We start from the raw sequence: 17,316 nt of genomic DNA, 5'->3' as shown, positions 1-17,316 counted from the left end.
TGAACACCTTAAATACATGGAACTTTGTACAGGACATGAGATTTTGTTGGTTTGTCCAGGTGATGCCCTGATGAATCCCAGAGTGATTTGATCAGTGAGTTGAAAAGTCTTTGCAAAGACGCCTTCGGGGAATGGTGAGAACGGGGGAAAACTCAACTTCCCCAAGTTGAATTCTTGATATTCTCACAAGCAGTGTGGGCAACCAAGGCTATAGGCTGAGCCCCCAGTCTTGGGGTTTGTTCATATGAACCTTAACCCCACAGGGGATAGGTCAAGCCTACTTAAAATTGGGCCTAAGAGTCACCCCCAAGAGAACCTCTTTTGTTGCTCAGATGTGGCCTCTCTCTCCAGCCAACACAGCAAGCGAACTCACCACCCTCCCCCTGTCTATGTGGGACATGACTCCCAGGGGTGTGGACCTTCCTAGCAACGTGGGACAGAAATCCCAGAATGAGCTGAGATTCAGCATCAAGGGATTGAGAAAAACTCTAGAAGGAGCTCAGACCCAGCATCAAGGGATTGAGAAAACCTTCTTGACCAAAAGGGGAAGAGTGAAATGGGACAAAGTGTCAATGGCTGAGAGATTCCAAACAGAGTCGAGAGGCTATCCTGGAGGTTATTCTTACGCATTAAGTAGATATCACCTTGTTATTCAAGATGTAATGGAGAGGCTGGAAGGAAGTGCCTGAAAATTTAGAGCTGTGTTCCAGTAGCCATGTTTCTCGATGATGATTGTATAATGATATAGCTTTCACAATGTGACTGTGTGATTGTGAAAACCTTGTGTCTGATGCTCCTTTTATCTACCTTGTCAACAGATGTGTAGAACATATGGAATAAAAATAAATAATAGAGGGAACAAATGTTAGAATAAATTTAGTTTGAAATGCTAGTGATCAATGAAAGGGAGGGGTAAGGGGTATGGTATGTAAACTTTTTTTCTGTTTGTTTTATTTTTCTGTTGTCTTTTTATTTCTTTTTCTGAATTGATGCTAATGTTCTGCGAAATGATCATGATGATGAATATGCAACTATGTGATGATATTGTGAATTGCTGAGTGCATGTGTTGGGAATGTTTGTGTTTCTTGTAATATTTTTTAATTAATAAAAAATTTTTAAAAATATTTTTATTGTGAAATCATCACACACATACTGTCCATCCACAGTAAGCAATCAGTGGCTCACAGTATCATCATATAATTATGTATTCATTCACCTTAATCATTTTTAGATTCGCATCACTCCAGAAAAAGAAAAATGAAAAACTCATATATCCCATACCCCTTACCCCATCCTCTCATTAACCACTTGTATTTCAATCTACCCAATTTCTATAACCCTTAACCCCTCCCCCCATTATTTACTTTTTTATCCTATTTTTTTACTCATCTCTCCATACCCTGAATAAAAGGAGCATCAGAACCAAGGTTTTCACAATTCACACAGTCACCATGTAAAAGCTGTATAGTTATACAATCATTCTCAAGAATCAAGGCTACTTATTTAAAATTAGGCCTAAGAGTCACCCCCAAGAGAACCTCTTTTGTTGCTCAGATGTGGCCTCTCTCTCCAGCCAACACAACAAGCAAGCTCATTGCCCTCCCCCTGTCTATATGGGACATAACTCCCAGGGGTGTGTACCTTCCTGGCAACGTGGGACAGAAATCCTGGAATGAGCTGGGACTCAGCATCAAGGGATTGAGAGAACCTTCTCGACCAGAGGAGGAAAGGGTGAGATGAGACAAAGTAAAGTGTCAATGGCTGAGAGATTCCAAACAGAGTCGAGAGGTTATCCTGGAGGTTATTATTACACATTAAATAGGTATCACCTATTTAATAATTTAACTAAAAGTTAAGGTATATTGGAGAGCCTGCAGGGAAGTGCCTGAAAATGTAGAGCTGTGTTCCAGTAGCCATGTTTCTTGAAGACGATTGTATAATGATATAGCTTTCACAATGTGAGTGTGTGATTGTGAAAACCTTGGGTCTGATGCTCCTTTTTCCTACCTTACCAACAGACAAGTAAAATATACAGCATAAAAATAATAATACGGGGAACAAATGTTAAAATAAATTTAGATTGAAATGCTAGTGATCAATGAAAGGGAGGGGTAAGGGGTATGGTATATATGAATTTTTTTTGTTTTCTTTTTATTTCTTTCTCTGAATTGATGTAAATGTTCTAATAAATGATCACGATGATGAATATGCAACTATGTGATGATATTGTGAATTACTGATTATATATGTAGAACGGAATGATCATAAGAATGTTTGTGCTTATTGCTATATATTTTTTTAATTTAAAAATTAATTTAAAAAATGTAAAAAAAAAAAAAAGAATCAAGGCTACTGGAGCACAGTTCAACAGTTTCAAGTACTTCCCTCGAGCCAGTCCAATACACGATAAACTAAAAAGGGATGTCTACAGAATGCATAAGAATAACCTCCAGGATAACCTCTCAACTCTGTTTGAAATCTCTCAGCCACTGAAACTTTGTCTTATTTCTCTCTTCCCCCTTTTGGTTAAGAAGGTTTTCTCAATCCCATGATGCCAGGTCCCAGCTCATCCCTGGAGTCCTGTCACACATTGCCAGGGACATTTACACCGTGGGAGTCATGTCCTGCAGCGGGGCAGTGCAGTGAGTTTTCCAGAGTTGATTTTGCACATCTCTTCCCAACTTTGGTTTGATGATGTCATATTAATAATTTGAAATAAGTCATGGTGAGAGTATTTATGATATAAAATGACGACTGCTAAAAATTAGTTTTTTTTCCGGAGAGCTGGTTTTTAAACACTTACCAAACACCATTGGACATGTGTTTTCATTTTTCTCGGGTAAATACCTAGAAGTAAGATTGCCAGACTGTATAGCAGGTCTATGTTTAAGTTAATAAGAAGCTGGCAAAATGTTTCCAAAGTAGTTGTACCATTTTACCTTCCCACTAACAAAGTATGAAAGTTGTTCCACATCCTCATCAACTTGTGGTATTGAAAGTCCTTTCAATTTTAGCTATTAAATGATGCAGATCTGAATGGAAAAGGGGTAATGGGAAACAGATATGACAGCCAACTAAGTGGAACTTCTGTCTTTCTTCCTATACACAGAGAAGATACTCAGTGAATAAAAGTTGAAGCATGTTGAGGCCCCTTACGTAGTGACCTAATCTCATTTCATTGTAGAGGGATGCTGAGGCTCCAAACAGGAGAAGGCAGTCATCTCAAATACCGCAGGCAGTTCATACTGTTGGGGGGATAATTAAAATTAAAATCTGCCAACCCAAAGACTCTCCTCCACAAAGGTAGAAAGAATGAAGCAGTTGTTTTATGAATAAGCATTAAATCAGACTGCAATACACATCACAAGAAATCTGCTAAAGTGATTGCAAAGAGAAAGAAATTTCACCCTTTTATATAGCCAAGCAGATACAGCCCATTACATGTTTTCATGATAAATAATAACTTATCCTCAGGTAAGGAAATATGACAGCATACACTTCCTATTGCTCAACTTAAATTCACCTATTAATTGGGGATGGCCATCTGTGTTAGTTAATTGCCTATATACAGAGGAAAAAAATAAACCTCATATTTCTATGACATGCAGGTAGTTACACCTTAGAGCCAGGCACCTAGGCTAAACTCGCATAGAGACCTGGAGATAGGGCTGCTATCTTCCTTAATGTTTACATTTCAAAGAGATGGATGGCTCTAAGACCCTCAAGAAAAGCCTCCCTGAGTTGTAAAGTGGCAAAAGGTTTATTTAGCTTTTAAAAGACTTACATGGGTGGGCAATGGTGGCTCAGTGGCAGAGTTCTTACCTGTTGTGCTGGAGACCCAGGTTCGATTCTTGGTGCCTGCCTCATGCTAAAAAAAAAAAAAAAAGATTTACATATATCTCAAAGGGACAGAGAAAAAGTTTACAATTACAAGTGTTTGTTTTTTAAAGAAAGTTCTAAGAAAAGGGAATGAGGGATGGGGTGTCTCTTTCCCTTTTGGCACCAGGGACAATTCTTTTATTTATTTAAGATTTGTATTTACCCTTACGATACTTCCAGGTCCACACTCCCCTGCCCTCTTCATCTGCCGGTCTCATCTTTCAAAATTCTTATCGACCCCGTTCCTCAAGGAAGCCTCCCAGAACAGCAGGCCGCCTCTCCTAGCGCCAGCCCCCACCCCACACCCGAAACCCGCCTTATCAAAGGCCATGATTGCAGCCTCCAAGAACTGGAAAACACTGCAGATCATTTGGTATGGTTCCGACCCATTTCAAAGAAGGAAAAACTGAGACAACAAGAAAATCCCAATTGGGTGCGTAAGGCTCCCAGTCATTGGCATGAAAAGGACGCTTAAGGACATCCCGTCCAGATTCTGAAACCCCCAAGGTCAGCCCCAAGTGACCGAAAAACACCCAGCTTTATTCCGCCACGGCATTACTGGGGTTAAAGTTTCGTAGTGCTCAGACCTCTCCCCGATTGCGCCTGCGCGAGTCGGGACCTGCGAATTTGCCATAGACTATGACGTTTCAGACAGACCCTCCTAATCCGGAACACGACCCACATTCCGCCGGTCCTGCCTTGACAGGCATGATCTCAACCCAATAAGCATGGGGGGCTGAGTCCTGTAGAGCCAATAGCGAAAGCCAAAGCGGGGGTGGAGGCGGGCCCTGCGAGGAAGCAAGAAGACAGGCTCAAGATGGAGGCGGCGGCAGCCGTGGCGGCATGACAGGTGAGGGCGGGCCCGGCAAGACTCGGTTTCTCGAGCAGCCGCCGGGCACGAGCAGGGAGTCTGAAGCGAAAACTCAGATCCAGGATGGCTGTGCCTAGGTCTTGGCGCCCCCCGCCCAGAACCGGAGGAGTGGTTTGACCTGGGGCGATACCATCGTGGACAGCGGGGGTGGGGGGGTAATAGACAGGAATTGGCTGCCGGTGATGGTTTCACCCGCCTTGTCAGCGCGCCTGCGCAGAGCCCGGTGGCCCTCGGTAGGCGGGGCAAGGCCGACCCAGTCCTGGGCTGAAGCGCGGTGTGTTCCTATTTCCCTCTTAACCATCCTAAAGTGTCTGATGATTCTTATCAACTCCAGGCGGTGCATGGAAATGTGACTCCTCCCTACTCGCTTCCCTTATTCTGGATCAATGTTTGACCGGACAATGTCAGGATTTCTCCACTACCCATCCTTAATTCTCCCCAGCACGTTTGGATTCCTTCCATCAGTCCTTTTCACTTTACACCAATATTATATCTGTGACCCGTCATTAAGTTATCAGGGAGAATGTTGGAGACGTTACTTCCCATATAGCTCATGAAAACAATGTCTGATGTTGCACCTCCTTTTCTTTTACCCATGTCTGAATATCCACCATCACCCCACCCCATTGAGCTCAATGTCTGGTGATCCCCATTTGCCACCTGTCTCCTCATTACAGCTTCTAGTGACCCTGATTACATCTCCCTTCCGCACAGTGTCTGATGACCCCATATGAACTCCTCATTACATAGTCTGGTTACTTCCCATTATCCATCTAACTTATGGCCTATGATCCTCCCATCAATACTACACCCCCCCCCCCCCCCAGTGCTTAAGGATAACCACGGTACCCTTTAAGAAAACTGGTACAGCCACATTCCCCCTAAACTAAGGACAGTGTCTGATTATCCTCTATTCCCCACTCCTCCCTCACCACAGAACCTGATAACTCCACTAAAAAGCCAAGAAAGTGTTTATTCATGTCCTTGATGTACCTAACTCCCACAGTACAGCGTGTGCTGACTTCCCCATTTAGTCCCCAGAAGAGAGCCACAGAGTCTTGTGTACCCTGTGCCCTCCAGTACAGTGTGCTGCTTCCACTCCCTCACCCTACCCCCACCCCCACCCCCACACAGTAAATCTGAGACCTTGGAGCTCAAGAGTGAGACAAGCAACAAGGTCTGAGCAGAGGAAGGGCTGGATCAACGTGGAGCCTGGAGATTGAATTTTATTTTGTTCCCTGCTACTTTGCTTCCAGACTACTATTATTGGACCTCTGAATTCCTTCTCTGCCTCTCTTCCCCTAGGAGCCCCATGGCACCCACCCAGCCCCACCTCAGCCCATCTTGACAAAGTCCTAGGCTCCATGGAGCCGCCACGGGCCCCCCCTGCCAACGGGGCTGAGCTGTCCCGGGCAGTAGGCACCGTCAAAGTGTACCTGCCCAACAAACAACGCACAGTGGTGAGTCTGATGGGGGCAAAGCTGGCAGGGGTTGGGAATGGACCCAATTGTAAGTCTTTGATCAAAAAGATGACAAGGGATGAGGGTGAGGTCTTTGTGGAGGGATGGGGCCCCCCACCTATGCACACACATACGCAGGTGACTGTCCGGGATGGCATGAGTGTCTACGACTCTCTAGACAAGGCCCTCAAGGTGCGGGGTCTCAATCAGGATTGCTGTGTGGTCTACAGACTCATCAAAGGGTAAGTGTGGCACTCCTACACCCACCCACTGGGTACCCAACCTCCCTGCCATCCTCTCTTCAGAGTCATCTGACTCCCCTTTCACTCTGCTATGGAGTTTTCCATTCACTTTCCTTGGACTTCCATTAGTTCAGTTAATTCACGAGTTCATCCATCTTTTATATCATTACTTCACTATTTTATTGGCTTGTGAGTTCAACAGCTCATTCACTGCTTGGTCCCCAAGTCTTCACCATGCTCCATTGCCACCTCCTGGAGTTCAGCTGTTTTGTTCATTCACCATGTCATTAATTCATCAGTTCTGGCCTTCCTCAGTTTCCCCACTTTTCTGAATGGGGCTTTGCTGACCTATTTATTCCTCTGTTTGGGGGCTCCTTACTTTTTTCTCCACATTTTGCTTTATATCTGTTGGTTCAGTGTCTCTTCAACCCTTTCTCAGCTTTTGTTCACAGTCTTATTTGAGTCTCACCCCGTGGTTAAGAAATGGACTCTTCACACTCTCCTACCACTCATTACCCTTGTGAACTTGGGCAGGTCACTTTACCCCCTCTGGGCCTTGGTTTCTTCATCTATAAAATGGGGACAAGGATGGTAACTAGTTTCTAGGGTTTCTGTGATGAGAATTAAATATGCCAGATATTATTCTATGTATGGCAGGCTTAGAGGGACTTCTGGGAGGTTTCCTGCCTCTCCATGGCCCTGTCTACCCTCCCACTCTTTCCCTTCCATGCCCTCTGTAGGCGAAAGACAGTCACTGCCTGGGACACAGCCATTGCTCCCCTGGATGGTGAGGAACTCATTGTTGAGGTCCTCGAAGACGTCCCACTGACCATGCACAATTTTGTGAGTGTAGGGTGGATAGTGAGGGCAGGCTGTGGGAGTGGCGGGAGGGTCCTTGACCAGGCTTCAACCTCCCTGCTTTGTGGCAGCAGGTACGGAAGACGTTCTTCAGCCTGGCGTTCTGTGACTTCTGTCTTAAGTTTCTGTTCCATGGCTTCCGCTGCCAAACCTGTGGCTACAAGTTCCACCAACACTGTTCCTCCAAGGTCCCCACAGTCTGTGTCGACATGAGCACCAACCGCCGACAGTGAGCCTGGCCTAGGGTGGACGGGGGGATGGGAAGAACAGAGGCCTAGCCACAAGACCCTTATAAACAGCTGACCCATGTTCCCTCCCTCTATACCTTTTTGCCCTTAAGGTTCTACCATAGTGTCCAGGATTTGTCAGGAGTCTCCAGACAGCACGAGGCTCCCTCGAACCGCCCCCTGAATGAGCTACTAACCCCCCAGGGTCCCAGGTAGGGATACCTTAGCTGAAGGGCTATTGTCGGGAGAAAAAGATCTGGGGGCCCCAGTGGAACACAAGTCATATTTTATTCATTTGTTTACATGACAAATGTTTATTGAGAACTTACAAGCACAATCAAAGTGATTAAGGGCATGGAGCTATGGGACCTTGGGCAAATCCCCTAATCTCTCTGGGTCTGTTTTATCTGTAAAGAAAGGGTAGTGATACTTTCAATTCTTCTTACTATTAAAGACTATTAATTTTAAATATATATAACCGTCCTACTACTTTGTTAATTCTTACAGTATAACCACAGCCAAGCCTTTCAATTTTGAAAAACACATTATTTTATCAAAAATTACTTCATTTTTATTTCTCCTTTATGTGAAGTATTAAAATACTACAGTATTTATATATCAAATATAGTATTGTACTAATATATCATGAGTTTATATATTATCCATTTTTATATATGTCATGTATTTTATAATGTACATATTTGTATGATATATTTAAGTATTGTATCATGTATTATGTTACATAGTCATATTTGTATTTTTATATAATATATAAAATAGTAAAGTGCAGGCATTATGTTGATTATTTTTAATTATGGGTGTCTGTCGATTAATTACCTGTGAATTTCATTTCAGGATAATGAAAGGAGCAATAAGAAATAATTTTGCATAGGGTGCATGAGTGGTTCAGTGGTAGAATGCCCACCTGCCATGCAGGAGACCTGGGTTCGATTCCCAGCCCTTCCATTCATTCCCTTCCATTCTCTCTGCAGGGAAGAAAAAAAGAAATAATTATTTAGCATAATATGTATAACATTACATGTGGTATTATAATATGTATTTTAAACATTTTAATATCGATAATATATTGCATATTGTATAATAACATACTTGAATAGCATACATGATTATAAAGTATTCTCTATTTCCCTATCCTCACTATCCATGTGGCTTGTTATTCCTCCTTTAGGTCTTTGCTCAAATGTCACCTCCGCAGTTCTGGGTGCCCAGTGATACTTTTTGTCCCTGTATTTTGCTCTGTTCTTTTCTTTAATTGCATTTATCACCATTGGAAATATTAACTATTTCTTGGTTTATTTTTAATTTCTTATTCCCCCTACTGGAATGTCAGCCCCTAAAGGGCAAAAACTTTTATTTGTTTTATTCAGTTTTTTTTTTCTAGTACCTCTAGAACAGTGTCTGGCATATAGCAGGTACTCAATAAATGTTTATTGAACAAATGGATAATAACCTTGGACGTTTATACTATGTGAGCTAACAACATGTTTACGATGGGGCTGGGGACCTTATTGGCTCTTTGAGTCATTCAGCAGTGATTTCAAAGCCTTTCCCCTGTCAGCTCCCGCATGCAGCACGGTGATCCTGAACACTTCCCCTTCCCTGCCCCGGCCAATGCCCCTCTCCAGCGCATCCGTTCTACATCCACTCCCAACGTCCATATGGTCAGCACCACAGCCCCCATGGACTCCAGCCTCATCCAGGTTGGTGCCCGCGGGCAGGGGCAGTTGGGAGGCCATTGGGCAGGAGGGCAAGCCATTCCCGTTGGCACCCATGTCTCTTTGACTCCCATCCCTCTTCTTTCAGCTCACTGGCCAGAGTTTCAGCACTGATGGTGAGCCAACCCCTGCCTACACCCTGAGCCCCACCCCTGCTCCACTACCCTCCACTCACATACTCTCCACAGCCTCAGCTGCTGGCAGTAGAGGTGGTGGTGAAGGAGCCCCCCGGGGGAGCCCCAGCCCGGCCAGTGTTTCTTCAGGGAGGAAGTCCCCACATTCCAAGTCACCGTCAGAGCAGCGGGAGCGGAAGTCCCTGGCTGATGAAAAGAAAAAGGTGGTAAGCTTGAGGGGAAACATCTAGGGGGACATCACAGGCGGTGGGATGAGGGATGTGGGCAGGCCCCTAAGGTGCTGCCCATCTGGCCCACAGAAGAACCTGGGGTACCGGGACTCAGGCTATTACTGGGAAGTGCCACCCAGTGAGGTGCAGCTGCTGAAGAGGATTGGGACAGGCTCGTTTGGCACTGTGTTTCGTGGGCGGTGGCATGGAGATGTGGCCGTGAAGGTTCTCAAGGTGGCCCAACCCACCGCTGAGCAGGCCCAGGCCTTCAAGAATGAGATGCAGGTGCTTAGGTGAGAGCACAGGTGGGTGTGGATGGGGAGGGGTGAGGGTGGCAGGGACAAGCCTTGGTGTTATCCTTCTGGGAAGAGGCCGTGCTCAGGGTGCTTTGTGGATTTCACCGGTTTACATTGTGCTATAATCATAATTATGATTATGTATCTTGTTTCTGTATCAAGAATGTCCCCTTCCCATCTGGGAAGTGGGTCTATTTAGAGGACGTCTGATGATGTTATTGTTTATGTTTGGATCAATCATAATATTAATTAGAGGTTATGGCCCTCTTCCCCAAAGGCGGGTCTTCCCATTTCTGTACTGTGAAATGTTTTTAATTATGGGATGTCCTTAATGTTATTATGTACACTTATTAAAAGCATGTTAGTTAGCTGTGCTACCAGGAAGGCTCGTGTCCTACCTTCCCCTATGCTTACATGATATCATTACCATCAGTGTTGTGTTTTTTAGGTTGCGTTCTTGTTATTCGTTCTAATAATACCGTCATGTAAAGGATAGTATTAATGTTTAATTTATCATCGTTCAATTATTATAATTGCTATGATTAACATGCAGTTAGCACTCTGTTAATTCATTCATACCGAGAACCCTGGTGTTCCCCATTTGCTGCCGTAGTTACTACCACTTCTGGGGATGCTGGCATGGACTTTTCCCATTTGTCAGATGGGTATAATTGTGTTGCAGAGTTGATGTTGTCACTATTACTTGTGCTATATTAATATTTATCCTCCTAATGGATGCCACATTGTAACATAATGGATGTCCCCCTCTATGAGATGAGGATGAGTTGAGCACACTGCTAATTTGCATTATATTTTGAGCCATAATCTTACCATCACTAAGAATCCTCGTGTGCTCTGCTGACCTCTGACAAAAAATATTACAGCACATTACCGCTGTTATGTGCATTTTTGTTGCCATTACAATTGCAGTTGATACTTCTGTGAGGAATAAAGACTTTCTTCTAAACTAGGGTGAAACAGATCATATGGGACAGAGTTACCAAGAGGTAGACTTAGGTGCCCAATAGCAGTAACAGCAACCAGGAAGGACAGTGAAATACTCAGAGTGTTTACTGTGTGTCTGACGTGGTTCAAAGTACCTTGCAGATCATTCACTCACTCCTCCCAGCATCCTTAGAAGGGAGCCAATATAATTATCACCATTTGACAGTCAAGAGTAATGAGGCCCAGAGAGGTTAAATATCTTCTCTGAGGTTGCACAGTGAGTACCTAGTGAAACCTGGATTTGAACATAGGATATCATTTGAGTCCAAACTCAGTTTCCTTACCTCTAGGCCTCTGATGGAGATGAGATGAACAGGAATAATTAATTGTGTGCCACCAGTATTTTTACCTTGTACTCATCCATACGATATTGATATATCAGTAAAGAAGGTTGATATTTCACTTTTTCATCTGTAAAATGGTCACAGGCCCAGGTGGTGGTCAGAGTCAGCAGCGGAGAGGATGGTATTGGGAGGCTGTCAGTCATGATTAGAGATACCATTAGGGGGCAGAGAAGTGGAAATGGTAAATGCTTTTGTCAGAGGACTCTGACGAAGAAGCTCAGGACATAAGCCCCCAGCACAGAATCAGAGCGTGGCAAACATACATGTTTCACAATTTTGTTTCCTCTAGCAACCATCTGGCCCTGAGCTGCCTAAAAGACAGGGTGAAAATGAATGATAGAAGGTGGTCATGAACAGTGTCGTTCTTGTTTTTTTTTTTGTTAATTTTCATTAGAAAAAATGTGGGTTTACAGAACAATCATGCACAAAATACAGGATTCCCATATACCACCCTGTTAACACCTTGCATTGGTGTGGTACATTTGTTATAATTGGTGAAAGCACGATTTTATGTTAAACCTAGGGTTCACTGTATAGTGCAGTTTCTTGGATATTTAAAAATTTTTTATCCTGTTACCATATATACAATATAACATTTCCCCTTTTAACCACATTCAGATATATATTTCAGTGCTGTTAATTATGCTCACAGTATTGTGCTATCACCACATCCATTACCAAAACACTTCCATTGTTCCAAATAAGAGCACTGTAAATTTTTTTTAAGAAAATTAAAAGTAAAAAGAACATCCAAAACATCCCATCTCCTCCCATCCCCCCTATTGTTTATTTTTTGTCTTTATTTTCTTATCTCTCCATACACTGGATAAAGGGAGTGTCCGTCCCAAGGTTTTCAATCACACAATCAGACCTCAAAAGTTCTATAGTCGTTTCCAGGTGCCTGCCCATGTTAAAAAAAAAAAGTTCTATAGTTACTCAGTTGTCTTCAAGAATCAAGGCTATTGGGCTACAGCTCCAACTACAGTGCCATTCCTGATGCTCATTTTTCCTCCCTCACCCTCACCCTCACCCCCCACCTACAGGAAGACACGTCATGTCAACATCTTGCTGTTCATGGGCTTCATGACGCGGCCAGGATTTGCCATCATCACACAGTGGTGCGAGGGCTCCAGCCTCTACCACCACCTGCACGTGGCTGACACACGCTTCGACATGGTCCAGCTCATCGACGTGGCCCGGCAGACCGCCCAGGGCATGGAGTGAGCCTCCTGTCCCCGGGACTAGGGAGGGAAACGAGGGAGCTGGGGGTGGAGGAGATAAGGTGGCTCGCAGAAAACTCATCACCCACCTCCACCCCCACAGCTACCTCCATGCCAAGAACATCATCCACCGAGATCTCAAGTCTAACAGTATCTACCTGCCCCTGTCTGAGGGCTGGGATTGGGGTGGGGGGTGGGGAGCAGGGTAAGGGCTTAGAGGGATAGTCCTTGTGGGTGTTTCATGGGGGTGAACAGGGAGGGAGATGTGTTGTATGGCTCCTTGCCAGGGCACAGAGCTGTGGCTGATGAAGCAGTCTAAGGGGACTGCTTCATCAGGAGTCACAGGTGTGGCTGGTTTGGATGCTGCCCCTGGAGAGTTGGGTCAGGGTATGAAGTGTGGTAGTTGTGGAGGGCATTACAGGGAGCTCCTGATCAGGGTCATATGCATGGTGGGTTTGGGTACCATTAGAGGGGCTTCCTGGTCAGGCATCACAAGGGGGCCAAGTGTAGGGGCTATTGATTGGAGTTTCCCACCAGAACCAAAGCTGTAGATAATTTGTATGGCATTGGAGGGCTTCTGGTCAAGGTCAGCAGTATGACTGGTGTGGGGCATTTAATGGGAGCCTCCCAATCAGGGTGAGAGGTGTGGTTATTGGGAGTGTCCATAGTGGTCCTTGACCCTGCCGGACATCTTCCTCCATGAGGGGCTCACAGTAAAGATTGGTGACTTTGGCCTGGCTACAGTGAAGACACGGTGGAGTGGGGCCCAGCCCTTGGAGCAGCCCTCGGGTTCTGTGCTATGGATGGTGAGTTGGGCCAGGCCAGACAGGAGGCCTAGAGGGACATGGGCTCCTGGGTTGGGACATAGGGGGCCAAGTGGGGATGTGGACACCTGTGCCAGGTGTGGGTGTCGTGTCACCTAGTGTGAGTGGCTCAGGGTTGTACCCAGTGGCATTGGGACTATGGGCCAGCTATCGACCCCACGGTTCCCTGCCTGGTCTGGTCTATCGAAGGCGGCTGAAGTGATCCGTATGCAGGATCCGAACCCCTACAGCTTCCAGTCGGATGTCTATGCCTACGGGGTTGTGCTGTACGAGCTCATGACCGGCTCACTGCCTTACAGCCACATTGGCAGCCGTGACCAGGTGAGCCCCACACCTTACCCACAGTTCCCCAGGCTGAGAAAGATCCCCTCAGGCCTCTGTACCTCAGATCCTCCCTTTGCACAGACCACAACTGCTATGCTTCTCCAAGAATCTTCTGGGATTTGGAACTCCCAGAATCCTCTGGGCTCCAGATGCCCTTAATCCTCTGGATTCTCAGAGTCCTGAATCTCCTGAATCACCTATATCTACAATCCTCTTAGGCTGCCCAAATACCGAGGAGTCCTCTGGACCTCTTGTCACCTCTAGTCCTCTGGCGTGGGTGCTTAAAATCTCCTAAGCCCCCAGTTCCCAGACCCCTGTTTCTCTCAGAAACAATCCTTTTGTGCTTCCACACACTCACAACCATCCAGGTCTGGGGCATCCAGCAAGCATCTGGGCCCTGGTACCCACAGTACCCTAGGTCCAGACTGCCCCAGTCTCCCTGGTTCAAGGCCCAGTTATCTCCCACTGCCTCAAAAACGCAGTATCTTCTAGGCTCCAGATACCAACAGTCTTTGAGCTCTGAGCACTCAGAATCCTACAGGCCACAGGGACCTATAATCCTCTGGGTCCCAGGTATCCACAAACATGCAAGCTCCTAGGGACTAGAATCCCTTACCTGCCCTACCCTACCCCCCATATTTTCCTCCAGACTCAGTATTTCCCAGGCTCCTGAACTCCCTAGAAACCTGTATACCCATAATCCTCTGGGCCCCAGATACCCAAAATCTTTCACTTCCCTAAACTTAAGTCTCTCTGTTTCACAAGCAGAGAATCCTTGGAACCACGCAATATCCACACTGCCTCAGGAAGGAACCTGTCAAGTCCCTAGAGACCCCAAATCTCTTAGGACTGGCCTAAACCCCAAGATCACTCCAATCCTGCTCCCTCTCCTCTCCCCTGCCCTTCAGATTATCTTTATGGTGGGCCGAGGTTATCTGTCCCCGGACCTCAGCAAAATCTCCAGCAACTGCCCCAAGGCTATGCGGCGTCTGCTGTCTGACTGCCTCAAGTTCCAGCGGGAGGAGCGGCCCCTCTTCCCCCAGGTGGGCCACATAGAAGGGCGTCAGGGGTGAGGTTCTGAGGAGGAGGAAGACACAAAGGTGTGGATGTGAACTGTGTTCAAGGCTCAGATATATACCGTGCATGTGTGTTTCCCCATTAATCTGGGGTGTTGGATTGCCCTGGGGGTCTAGACGCCCCTCCTCACCCCACCTGCCCCTAGATCCTGGCCACGATTGAGCTGCTGCAGCGGTCACTCCCCAAGATAGAGCGGAGTGCTTCAGAACCCTCCTTGCACCGTACCCAGGCTGATGAGTTGCCTGCCTGCCTACTCAGCGCAGCCCGCCTTGTGCCTTAGGCCCTACCCACAGCCACCAGGGAGCCAATCTCAGCCTGCCTCGCCGAGGAGCCCCACCCACCAACCAATCAATGTTCTCTCTGCCTTGATACTGCCTCAGGATCCCCTACCCTCCCCACCCATGGAGGGTGAGGGGGGTCCACATGTGCTTTACCAGTTCCTCTGGAATTGGGGGGCCTTCAAGGACTGAGGCCTTGCCTCCTCCATTATTTGGGTTCCTTTTGGCTTCCGGGGGTACTTCTAAATTTGGGGAGCTCCTTCATCTCCAATGGCTGAGATTTATGGCAGAGATTCCACTCAGAACCACTCTGGGATTTGTGCCTGATGTGCCTTCCACTGGATTTTGGGGTCCCCAGTACCCCATGTGGATTTGGAAGGGGGGCCCTGTGTCTCCCCTTCCATTCAAGGACTCCCCTCTTTCTTCACCAAGAAGCACAAAATTCTGCTAGGCCTTTGCTTGTTTATTTTGCTTCCGGACTCTTCTCTTGGGGTTCAGAGCCGCTGAGGGGCAGGGGTCAGTCCAGGCAGGGAGTGGAGGTTGTGGGGAGGTGCGTACCACACAAACAGCATCACTGCACGCGTCACCACAGGCGGCACGATGAACGAGGACCACATATGCCAAGCACGGCACAAGAAGAGGCCACGTCAGTCACAGACACAGACATCACAGCAAAGGTGGGGAAGTGGGGGACCACTGGCCTTCCATGTGCAAAGGATTCTGGGAGGGTGGGTGGAGTTTGCATATTTCACGACAGCTGTCAGAGGCAAGAGACTGGGGAGGGAGTGGTCCCTGTGGGAACTGAGGGGTCCTAGAAATGGGAGGAGATCCCAGTGTGTTGAATGGGTTCGAGGGAGGGTGAAAGGAAATCCTCCTGGGGTTGGGTGTGGTTTTTGAAGATGTGGATCTCCAAAGAGATCCATGAAAAGGGGTTGAAAGGAGGGATTTCTGAAGGAGTTGGAAAATTCTGATGAACAAGGTATGCTTAAGAGATTAGAGAACAGGAGTAGGGTTTTCCAGGAATTTCAGGGTTCCAGGAGGAGATTCAGTGGTATAAGGACCAGAAAGAGGTTGTCTGGTATTTGGGAGCTTCCAGGAAGGAAAACTGTACCCTGGGTACCTGGAGTGGACATCTTCAGGAACTTGGAAGTTCTGAAACCAAGAAGGAGATACTGAGGTGAACAGGGGTTGAGTTTTTAAAGGACTAGGGGATTCCCAATGTAAGAACTAGATTTAGGACCAGGAGTGAGGCTTCTCAAGGGATTTAGGGAGCTCAAGGAATGGGAAGTAGGATCTTGGAGAACCAGGAGAAGGATTCTCAAGGGATTTGGAGGTTCCAAAAGTGACAAATGGATTCAGGGCCCAGAGTGGGGTTTGCCAGGGATTTAGGGATTCTCAGAGTGGGGTGTCAGTCGGAGAAGAGGCTGGCGAAAGACTTCCTCAGGCTGCGGATGGTCTCAGCTTTCACCTCATCCTGGCTAAGGCTGGGCCTGGGCGGGGCTGGTTCTGGAAGGTTGAAGGCATTGGTCAGAGACTGGGATTTGCTAGAGAGAAACAAGGTGGAGTAATGGGAGGAAGGGGGGAAGAGGAAGGGGAGGAAGGGGAGAGAAACACAAAGTTACCCCAGGCCCGGCCCCAGCCCTGCCCCTCTGATCCTGGGGCTGTGCCTGTGACCTTCCCACCCACCCCCAGGGGTCTGGTCCCTGAAGGATTCTCAAGACTGGGAGGACTCAGAACAGGTGGTACCTTGGGCCAAGAAGGTAGGATCTAGGACAGGCTGGGAGGACTTGGACCGGAGGCCAAGGAATCTGGGAAGAGCTGAACTTTCAAATTCTAGGCTAGACTCGGAGGAATTTCAGGTAAGGGGAAGTGAGCTGGAATAATTCCGGTCTAAGGGTGAGGAGTGTCTAGGATGAAGTAGGAGGAACCTTGGATGAAGGAAATGGAATTCTGGACAGGCTGGTAGGCAAACCTAAGGAAAAAGCAGCAGGATGGGGCAGGGAGCAATTTTGAACTGAGGAAGAGGAGTCGAATTCATCAGAAGAGGTAGGGCGAAGATGGTGTAATGGTTTGGGAGGAGATTGAGATGGACCAGGAGGATTTGGGGATGGACCAGGAAAAAGCCTACCCTGCAGGGAAAAGTATTAAGAATCAACTGGGAAGAGACTGAAGTGACATGGGAGGACTATGAATTGGGCCAGGAGGAGTCTGAGATTGGGCAAGAGGAGGGTGGGTTTGACAGGGAAGACTCTGAGATGGCTGGGAGGAGGAGGTGATGGGCAGGGAGACACCAAAGGAGGGTCAACAAGGTGCCTGAGATGGGCTGAGAGG

At 46.8% G+C, this 17,316-nt stretch overlaps 2 protein-coding genes and 1 long non-coding RNA gene across 5 annotated transcripts in view; 1 reads left to right on the top strand and 2 right to left on the bottom strand.

The window, feature by feature from the left end:
* Positions 1-2,659: 2,659 nt before the first annotated feature.
* LOC143671314 (uncharacterized) lies at positions 2,660-4,158 on the bottom strand. The gene is made up of 3 exons (XR_013169542.1): positions 4,044-4,158; positions 3,824-3,869; positions 2,660-3,246 (listed from the first exon to the last, which is right to left on the bottom strand). It is a non-coding gene; the product is annotated as an uncharacterized LOC143671314 (long non-coding RNA).
* Positions 4,159-4,621: 463 nt separating this feature from the next.
* ARAF (A-Raf proto-oncogene, serine/threonine kinase) lies at positions 4,622-15,436 on the top strand. 2 transcript variants are annotated; one of them, XM_077145619.1, is made up of 16 exons: positions 4,622-4,730; positions 6,057-6,211; positions 6,350-6,453; positions 7,194-7,296; positions 7,386-7,540; positions 7,652-7,750; positions 9,118-9,259; positions 9,363-9,390; positions 9,463-9,614; positions 9,708-9,910; positions 12,306-12,482; positions 12,586-12,632; positions 13,170-13,288; positions 13,496-13,627; positions 14,539-14,673; positions 14,853-15,436. In XM_077145619.1, the coding sequence occupies exons 1-16, from the start codon at positions 4,724-4,726 to the stop codon at positions 14,985-14,987; spliced, it is 1,893 nt and encodes a 630-aa protein (XP_077001734.1). In that variant the 5' UTR covers positions 4,622-4,723; the 3' UTR covers positions 14,988-15,436. The 2 variants fall into 2 exon arrangements, with proteins under 2 accessions (XP_077001734.1, XP_077001733.1); XM_077145618.1 differs by having other exon boundaries at positions 9,363-9,614.
* A 5-nt stretch (positions 15,437-15,441) lies between these two features.
* SYN1 (synapsin I) overlaps positions 15,442-17,316 on the bottom strand; it is a 41,387-nt gene continuing 39,512 nt past the window's right edge. The window contains exon 13 of one of the 2 annotated variants that reach the window (XM_077145622.1): positions 15,442-16,529. In XM_077145622.1, the coding sequence (XP_077001737.1) occupies positions 16,394-16,529 (136 nt within the window). In that variant the 3' untranslated portion in view covers positions 15,442-16,393. The remainder of the gene's footprint in view (positions 16,530-17,316) is intronic. The other variant, XM_077145623.1, reaches the window with a different exon arrangement.

The sequence above is a fragment of the Tamandua tetradactyla genome, chromosome X (assembly GCF_023851605.1).
Source record: "Tamandua tetradactyla isolate mTamTet1 chromosome X, mTamTet1.pri, whole genome shotgun sequence".
Classification (NCBI taxonomy): domain Eukaryota; kingdom Metazoa; phylum Chordata; class Mammalia; order Pilosa; family Myrmecophagidae; genus Tamandua; species Tamandua tetradactyla.
This window is presented reverse-complemented; position numbering and strand designations above follow the sequence as displayed.